The following is a 10,045-nucleotide window of genomic DNA, read 5'->3' as shown; positions in this document are numbered from 1 at the left end:
AGACGCAGCAGCAGCATTCTCTTTAAATTTTGTGCCAGCAGCATAGAGAACTCAAGGGATACCATTTAGCTTAGGCAGGCAACACAAAATAAGCTGACCAGACAGATCCCATGCTAGCATTTTTTTGAAGACTTGGTGATACTTGCACACTGCACGCAAAGATTACTTCTTAAGAGATCTCCAACAGTGGTGGAGACAATGCTGAAATAAGCACGTAATAGTTATGCCCAGCGCCATCTTCTTTAGAGCTTAATGGAAATAATATTTTGGAAATAACTGCTTATTTTTTCTAACTTTGAGGTTTTTTGTTCCAGGCAAATGAACTGCCAGCAGAACTAACAAAAAATGAACGCATTCTCCGACTCCTCCGTGCAAAGGAAAAGCAAAGGAAAAGCTAATGCAGCAAGTGGTGTGACAGAGTTGTGCTCTGATGACATTAGCATGACAGGAAACCTAGTTTGCCCAAGAAGGGCTTTTTGGAACAGTTTGCAGAACTGATCAGCCTCTCCAGTGTATGACTGTGGACATGCGAGGCCCTTGCCAGGGAGCCACTGTGCCCTCGGGCCTCCACCTGGCATCTCTGAACTCAGAAGGATGGCGACAAGAGTAGGGTTTGGCCTGAGAGCAGTGTTTGCACTACAGCCTTGCCTACGTTCCAGGCTCTCACCAGTGCTGGCACTGACATTAGCTCCTCCACGCCTGCAGTGTGCGCATCCCCCCAGGCCCAAGTGCTCCCAGTGTTTCAAAGACACATTCCCACACTGGCATGGCCACACACCTTTGATGAGTGCCTTGGGGTGCACTTGTGGGTTGGGAGCACTCAGCCCTTGTGCCAAAAGAACTCCCAGGTCTTGCAGCTGTTTGGAGTCAGTTGGTCCCCATGGTGCTGCTTCAATCCCTTTGCTGGCAGTGCTAGCTCTGACAATTCCTTTGTACCACCAAGTGCCACACAGGGCTAGAGGGATATCCCTTCTGTGATATCCCAACAGGAAAAGTTCTCCTGCCAGCCCAGGGCTTTGGTAACATTTTGATTATTACTTAGAGGTTCGTAAAATGATGCAGAGCATTATGAATTATGCCAAAAGATACTGAACAAATAATAACTAAAGTGATTTCCTCCTTGATGTAGCATCTGCATTGATTCCTCTGTCCAGAGACATAGTGGCACAGAGTGCAGCATTTTGCAGTGTGTATGCAGTGCTGTGGGAAGGCATCCCCAGGCCTACAGCATATTTACATGCCTTTCCACAAGCAGGGAAGGATCAGTTACTGAGCAAACCAAGTACACCAGAAGTTTGGCTGTCAGACACAAAGGTACAGATGTTCTACAAATAATCTACGTATGTTCTGCATGCCTTTCCCTGTATGTTACACTATGGTTTGATATCCGCAACTACTATGCAATGCACTTGTTCCAAAGTCTGTGATGGGAGTTCATGGAGAAGTTCACAGTGTACGGGTGTTTCAGCAGCTGGTGAGAGGGTTACACGTAGCCATACTTGAACAGGCCCACTAATGAATGTGGGCCTGGAAAATGAACTCTCAACAGCAAATATGGCCTTTGTTGTGGCTGAGATGCTTAGAATGAGACGTGCTACTTGGTGCCTGTGTGGAGACGGCAGCGCAAATTGTTAAGGTGTTGTAAAGAGTTATAACCATATTACTGTAGGTTGCTACATTAAAACCCAGTCATTTCTGCAGTACAAAAATATACTAAATCTTGTTAGCCACAAACACATTAGAGATTATTTTACAGTGAGCTGAGGTATAATGTTAATTCAGCGTATAAATCCAGGCACTTCACTTGTCTTCAGACCCTGACAAATTGTTGAAGAATTGCTTAAGATGTTGAGGACAGAGAAAATTGTAAGGAAACACAAAGAATGCTCTGCTTAAAAAATGTCTGGCTAGGATTTAGCTCAATTTTTGCACTTTTGCTTCGGTGACTGGAGAAAAAAAAAAAGAAAATTGTAGTGAATTTGCACAAAGAAATGTAGTTTGTGTAGTGCAAATTAGCCATATGTATTACCAAATCATAAAATTATTCTTTTTGAAAATAAGTGAGGTAAGAAGTCAGAGTTGCATGAAGAGAGCAGAGAACTTTGCTTGGTAGCTGCAATTTCTATTAATTTTCTATTCAGCATTAGAAAGGAAAGCTTTAAGTTTTCCAACAGCGTAAGGCAACACCAGAAAAATCTAATCGTTTAGGTAATACATGCTGCTGTATTTTTAAACTAAAATAATGTTGTGCCTCACTGAAACTTGCAGATGAACTGGTACAGAACCAAAGAATTATGCAAGACATGTGGAGGATGATTGTATCCAGGTTTCAATCCTGTGAAAGGCTGAAAAATATTGAGCAGGTAGAAATCTTGAGAGCCTTACTGGGAAAGTATGTTGCACAGCATTTTACAGGGCTGAACTCTAACTTCTTTAACAAGCAATGCTGAAGAGGACGGGATCATTTGGAAGCCCCAGTGGGCTGAAGATGTACGTACTGTTCTGGAGAAAGCTACAGGGACTCCAGGCAGTCTTGCCACAATACTGATATTTCTCCATAAACTTTCTTCATATAAACGGCTGGGGACAGCCACGTTCTTGAGATGAAAAGCCCCTTCATATTTGTAAAGGAGAAGGATAATCACTGAAGGGTCTTCAGTAGCCAGCCATTCTGGGTGAGCCATAAATATTATCGGATGGGCTGCAGGCAATCTCTCCTTTCTGCCAGGCGTATTTTTTTGTTCAAGTAATCTCACCCTAAAAGGGGCAGCTACTCAGCAAGAGAGCTCCTTGAGCTATGCCTGCCCATGAGAAAATGTTCTCCACTATTCACAGCAGGACTTTCCAAGTCCTGTTTCCTGCTGCCTCCATGACTGGCTACCACAGCCTAGATTCTAATGCAGCAGGTGAAGAACATCTGGGATGACATATCCCATATGGAGTATCTGATGGCCTTCTGAGGGGATGCAGTTACTAGATCTTGTTTTCTGAGCAATGTTGGGCTATAACAGGCTTTTCCTATTTCTAAAGAATATTTAAAATGTGGAGCTGGCACAGTTTGAAGGGAGAGGCCCATAGCTCTCTCTTGGCTCTCCTTGATGCTGGGTGGTAAGGCCCACAGGCTGTGGACCAGTGGTAGAGAAGTGTCAGGAAAACCTTTCTCTGCCATGTTCAGTATGAAGTTGAATCTGGCTTCAGCAAAGACCCTCTTAATCCAGCTTGGGATTTTTAGGCATGAAGACCTTCTGGTATTTGCTTCATCTCAGAGCCTTTGAGGAGAGGGGTGGATTTGGCTTTGAGTTCCCTGTAACCAAAAGGTGCTTATTCTGGCTGTTGATGGGCTTGGAAGTTACAATACTGTTTACCACCATGCAATTAACCTTTTCACAAAGAAACCTTAATAATTCTTAGTGTTTATGTAACCACTGTTATCTTTAAAGTGTTCAGTAAATACTGCTGTGGTTTGTTTGCTGTTCTAAAACGGAAACCTGCTTTCCCTTCCTTGCTGAAGTGATTTATTGATATCAACAGTAGCTCTTTACATTGTTGTAGTGCCTTTTGTGTGAGGGTTTCAAAGTGCTCTGCAGACACGATCATCTTTGGAAGTTCCACAATACATTTCTGGGGTAGGCAGGGAAATAGACGATTTCATTCACACGCCAGTCAAATGAAGCAGCTGCTCATCTGTTCATGTTAATAGGCAAGAATACATTTAGACTAGAAATTAAGGGACACCAAACTCATTTCACAGGTGACAGGAAGAAGGTAGGTACTGGATAAGGACGTGAAGTAGAAATGGGACAGGACAACAAGCCAAAATGCTTTCATTTTCCAAGAAGTGCCATAAATACACGTATCTCACAGAAAACAACAGCACCAGTAGCACAGTGCTTTTAGGCTTGCTTCTATGCACATTGAGATCCAGGGACCTAGCCTGCTGCCTTCTCTGTCTGGGATTTATGCAGGTATTATGGGCTGCTGACTTCCTATCAGCTGTAAGTGAATGCAAAGGATGTGCAAGAACAAGCTACACATGAGCTGAGGAAAAGTATAAAGCTTTGTGCTTGTATTTCACAGATATCTAGCCACTGTGAGATGGAGATGAGCACAGGGAAAGGCCTGTGGGGTACAAAGAGAACTGGCATCCCATCAGAGATGTGGTAGTGGTATGGCCTCAGAGATCCCAGATATATGGAGCTCCTTATTTAGGATGATCACTGCTGTGCAATGTGCAGGGACAGGTACTTGGGTTACAAAAGGTAACGTACCTCCTGACCTAATGCCACTTCTTGCATGTGCCATTCTTTCCCTGGAGCGAAATTGCCTTGCTATTGATCCACCCACCTTTGTTTAGATTAGAAGAGCTGAGAGGATCACAGCACCAGATCAAACAGCCGCAGGTCACACTTAATGCACTTTAACAATCACTGTTTGTCTCAGAATCTAATTGCAGGAATAATTCACACTTTATTCAGCTGATCATAGTGACTACTGGGAAATCAGTAAGTAAATCAAATTTCATGTTGTCTTGGAAGTTTCAGAATTGTTGTACAGAAAATAAGGTAGCACAAAAACTGTCCCATTTGTCCTCCACTTAATGCAAACACTGAACAGACACAAAATACTACTGTTGTTTGGAACCCCGTCAATCCCCCATACTCCATGCGTTAATGGTGTTAAAATGTTAATGTATGCTAACAATCCAACCAAAGATCATACACATGGCTCTTTTTTCCAGCATTGGAGTAATATACTGCACATGTGGGACTAAACAGAGTTGTGCCTTCTCGCAGCAGCTCTGCATTCCGTCCTTTCAAATGTCACGTTAGTTTCATACTTGTCTGAATTCCAGTTTCTTTTGACCTGCCCTTCTGCACATTTGATAAAACCTACACAAATCTATGTAACAGTGTAAGACTGATGATATTCTACAACAAGAATGTTGCTTTGCTAAAACATATTTTTCCATACCATTGTTTCAATAAAAATGAATATACTACTCAGATTATCTCACTTGTCTGCCCACTTCAATATTTACCTGTCGCCTTCTGTATTCTGTTATTCCTATTTGTAGAATACCAGAATTAATTTTCTATTCATGTTAAGACCACTTTGTTCCATTCCACTTGGTTCATTAGACTTTTATTTATTTTCCAGGTCTTTACAGATGAGATAGCATTCACAAAGCAAATAAAGCCAATGCCCTGGCTTGAAAAACAGGAAAATTTAATTTAGCGTGACAAAATAAGGTTTGTTTCAGAGATCCAGACATCACTGACAGACTTCCCCTGACATTAATATCCATTAGGTCAGATCTGAAGGGAAGATTTCAAAAAAGCAACTCAGGAAACAAAGAAGTAAGACTATATTTTTATTCAGTTAGTCAAACAAGTCTTGGTGGTTCGGTTATTATTCCTAAATGTAAAGCTGACTCTTGTGCTGATCCAGTCTCCTTCAGTTAAAAGTCTGCATCCTGCTGATATTCTAGTAGGCTGTGGATTATGCTTATTGTGAAAGGGGAAAGTCTGCACTGAAAATTCTGGTTTTGACCTTGTGTTTGATATCCCAGGCCTTTAGCCTTATTCGTACTATTTTCTGTTTTGATGAACTAAATTTTGATTTAATGTCAAAAATTCCTACAGTCACGCTACAATAAAGCTGCTCCATCTATTCAGAGAATATCAAGGGAAAGGGCTGTGACTTGTTCATAACTGAAAAAGCAGTGTCTAAAGGCTGAACCTAGATAAATTCAAACTTTAATCTGTGGATTTGTACCAGTGAAGTCAGTTATATATTTAAATAAATTGCTTGAGATGGTTCCTTTATCATTTCAGACTTACTTAAAAAAAATACTTTTCCCTCTAGGAAATCTGTTTCACATGAAACATTTTGCTTTCGAGTCAGGAATTACTGAATGAAATAATGCAATATCCAAGAATATATGTGATCAAAATAGTCTCCTTGACCTTAAAATATATGAGTCAATAAATTTTTTGCTTTATCTTCTCATGCTAACTCTCATGAGATCAATAACAAGGCCACATGCCTAGCAACTCTATCTGCCCAGCAAAACAGAATCTCAGACATGCACCAAAGCTGTCGCTAAATAAACCATTTTGCCCTCACTGTGTTGACAAGGCATTCTCACTGGACTAATGCTTTAATGTCCTGCTTTTAATGTTTGAGGCAGCTCACTCAGAGCTGGCCCAAGCTCTGCATAGTGCTGCACTTTGTCAGCGAGCAGGGAACAGCACAGCAACCTATGCTGTGCCAGTTGGGAACACAGCTAAGTCAGGTCAGATTTTCACCATGGCAAATGTTTCACTGACTCAGATGCACAGATAGAGCATGACACTAATGTAGAACACAGGCCAGAAAATTCTGCAGTGTTATATGTACTGCGCATTTCTGTTCTTGTAGGGTACAAATGTATATGTGTATGCATACATAGTGGCCAGTGTATATGTATAAATTTCTATAATCACTTTGGAAAAGTGATACACGAGTCTCACCTTCTGATTGTCTGGACTATATTGCATGGAGAGGCCAAAGAACGGCTCAATTTTCTGACAACTCCAAGAACAGTTTCTGAAGGTGCTCCCTTGCCCATGACTCTCCATCAAATCTTGCTGAGACAAACTTTTAAAACTGACAAAATGTCTCCATGCCCAAAGATGAACAGGCTGATCTTTGGGTGCACCGTGGATCTTGAACCTGACTCCTGTTCTTCCTCAGTTGGATTTTGGCAGTGTCCACAGGAACTTCCTGTGATGGTTCTGCCCATATTCTCCATTTTGACAACAAATCCTGAGTTAAAGATCAAGTGGCAGCGTGGTGCTCACAGGGACAGGAACCTGATATTAATGCAAACCAGGGGCTGTAAACAGCTATTAATAGGGTGAACTTCTGAATATGTTAGTATATTAATGCTTATAGATGGTATCTAGCATGAGTACACACTTCGGGTATTTGCTTGTAGCAACATATCAGTTATCTCCAAACTCTGCTGCAATAAGAAGATGCATTTCTACAATGTTTTCCTTCAGCAGCTCCCTGATCCATACCTGTTTCTGAATACCTTGGACCACATGTTGCCATGAAATTGGCACCATGCTAAAGAAGAGCAAACTGTACTGGAGAGGTTGGGACCCACCCAGATCATTCAGCAAGTTTGCTGCAAACTTGGATCAAGCTTTGCATCTTTTGAATTCAATTTCCAAGCTTATGCTACTAAGGAATAAATATCTCAGTAATGTCGAAAATAAATGCAGAAAAGATGTGACTGTAGGACTTACTAAGTTTAGGCAGGGATACAGTGGAACAGGTTGGTGAAGCAGCCATACAAATACAGCAGGGCAGATACAAAGATGAAAAGATAAAAGGATTTGATTCAGCACCACCTGACACACTATACATATATTTAACACTACTGGCAGCTTCAGGCTGATTGCTGTTAGCTCCCTCGGTTTGATTTGATCCCACATGGAGAGTCTGAAGCCAAAAGCATCTGACCAAATTAATAGCTATTCTGAGGCAGGTGAAATTAAAAGTCAAACAGGCCTCCACAGGTAGGGAAGGCTAACAAATGAAAAGAAAAAAATTGCTTACAATGCTAAATAGGAAACTTCAGCTCTGTTTAGTACAAGTATTATTCTGATTTAGCTGGAGAAATATTCTGGGAACATGCTGCAGTGGTTTCGACTGGCTCTACAAAAATGTGGAGGTGTGAGAAACTGAGGGAAATCTGCAAACCCACCTGTTGTAGCTTGTCTCTACAAAGGTTGCGAGATTTGCAAGCAGAACATCCTGCCTTCCTATGTGCTTGTGGAGCGTGTTGCTTAACGTAGCTCCCACTTCTTGCAATGGCCTCTGGGTGCTATCGCAACAGAAATAATAAAGGGTTGTAATAAATGATGGAGAAAAAAGCAGAAATGGATATTTTAATTGACTTTGCTGCAAAGCGATCACATAATTCTTCCATTTGGATGAGCAAGTAATTCTTCAGACAGATTGCAATCTGGAAATTGCAAGGTCATTACCACTAGATGACACAAGTCTCATTTCTGCACTGAGTAAAGCGATGGAAACACTTCTGAATGCAAAGCTCAGGGCTTTCTGTCAAAGTAGAACAAGCGAAGCAGGTAGTTATTTTACACTAGCTTCCAGGCAGACACCTCTGCACCAAAATGATATTCAGTGAGGGAAAGTGTTTATTTGATCCTAATGGATGATTGAATCATAGAGTCATTAAGGTAGGAAAAGACTGCTAAGACCATCTAGTCCAACCATCAGGACTAGTTTGGGGTAGCAGGGCACCAGACATCATCCTACACTATGAATTAATGTTGGCACCTTCTCGCAGGTGGGAAAACTTAGTTTTGTGTATCCTGATTGAGAATCAATATAACTATCCCCTTCCTTCCAAGCAGACGATCCTTGAAACCTATGTATAATCTTGGGCGTAAAAGGAGCCTTAAAAAACGTAACTTGACAGATGTCCTTAAGCAAGAACAGCTGGCAGTGGGGACAGGCACTTTTGTGCCACAGAAAAGGCAGTGAGCTGCTGGCAGCATTGGTCTGAGTTAACTCTTCAGGACTACTTTTTTCCTACCTTTAAGCTAACTTTAAGATGAAGCAGAAAAGGTGCTGACTTCATATCCAACAATACTCAAGCAACACTTATCTGCCAGGGAGCTGCTACAGCTAGCTCTGTATCCTCATCCCCTAATTGTGGCAGAGAGCTGCAACCAAGACTGAGGGCTACAATAGGACTGAAGGAATACCCAGCCCTGCTCTGTGGGCTGGTAGTATGCAGAGGCAACATAAACACAGATAAATATTCAGGTTTCCACATCTGCCAAGAAGAAAGATTTCAAAACTCTCTCTGACAAAAAAAGGCTTAGTCTGATAAGTGTTTGTTAATAAGTCTTTGCTTATATTCCACTTTGCTTTCTCTTGGGAGTGTAGAAAAGCTGGAGGCACTACGTGAAGGGATTGCACTGGAATAACAACGATGAACAATGAATGTACACAGCTTTCTAAATATAGATATCAAGCGGGGATTCCGAGAAAGGTTAAAGTATTACCACCTCTCTGTACTGTAGGTGGTAGACAAGTATGATGTTATGGACTTAATTACCTTATGGTGCAAACTGCCATGGCAATTTTGCAGAAAAAAATATGGTGGTTGTGCTGGACAACATGCTGAACATGACTCAACAGTACAGAAAGCCAACCACTGCAGGCTGTACCAGCAAGGGCGTAGCCAGTAGGTCAAGTGTTGTTATTCCCCACTGACTTGTAAGGCCACACCTGGATTCCTGTGACCAGTTGTGGGTTCCCCATAATAAATAAGACACTGATGAACTAGGGCAAGTCCAGCTTAGTGCCAGCACGATGGCTGAGATAATTGTGATTTTTCAACATGGCTCAAGGGACATGTTACTGCTCTCCATGATCAGGTAATGGGAAGATGCAGGGAAGCTGGAGTCACGCTCTCCTGACAGGCACAGTGGTAGCGCAGACTCAAGCTGGAACATGGGTAAATCCCATTAGGTATAGGACAGAACACTTTACTATCCATGTAGTCAAACAGTGGAACAGTTTGCTCAGAGAGGCCATGAAGTCTCCATCTCTGAAACAATTAAAATACAAGTGGAAAATTCCCTGAGCAACCTGACCTAAATATGCTCTGCTTTCAACAGAAAGCTGAACTACAGTGACCCTCCAGAGGTCCCTGCCAGCATGAATTAGCCCATAAATATAGGATACCAAGGACAACCTACATTTTTGTCAGCAGATGGCAATAGCATCTAAACTACATATTTTATTCCATGAATATAATGTGCACTAAGCAGCGACAAAGGCAATAAAGTAGTGGGGGAATCGGCGAGAAGCTGCAGCGAATGTGCCACACCCTGCTTGTCGCATTTCCTTTAAGACAGATCCCAAACAGATCAGCAGAGTGGAATCTCCTTACACCCAATGATTGCAACATTGGTCAGGCCACCTGATGTCAGCGGGTCGGCACAGCAAACAGACCGCT

The 10,045-nt window shown here is 42.0% G+C and overlaps 1 protein-coding gene across 2 annotated transcripts in view; it reads left to right on the top strand.

Annotated features, from left to right (window-relative positions):
• The window catches only part of ANKRD29 (ankyrin repeat domain 29), a 39,592-nt gene extending 34,584 nt beyond the window's left edge, over positions 1 to 5,008 (top strand). For both annotated transcript variants that reach the window (XM_021385919.1, XM_021385920.1), the window contains exon 10: positions 315 to 5,008. In XM_021385919.1, the coding sequence (XP_021241594.1) occupies positions 315 to 398 (84 nt within the window). In that variant the 3' untranslated portion in view covers positions 399 to 5,008. The remainder of the gene's footprint in view (positions 1 to 314) is intronic.

This window comes from Numida meleagris, chromosome 2, assembly GCF_002078875.1.
Source record: "Numida meleagris isolate 19003 breed g44 Domestic line chromosome 2, NumMel1.0, whole genome shotgun sequence".
NCBI lineage: Eukaryota > Metazoa > Chordata > Aves > Galliformes > Numididae > Numida > Numida meleagris.
Note: the sequence above shows the minus strand (reverse complement) of the source record. Positions and strands in the feature narration are given on the sequence as shown.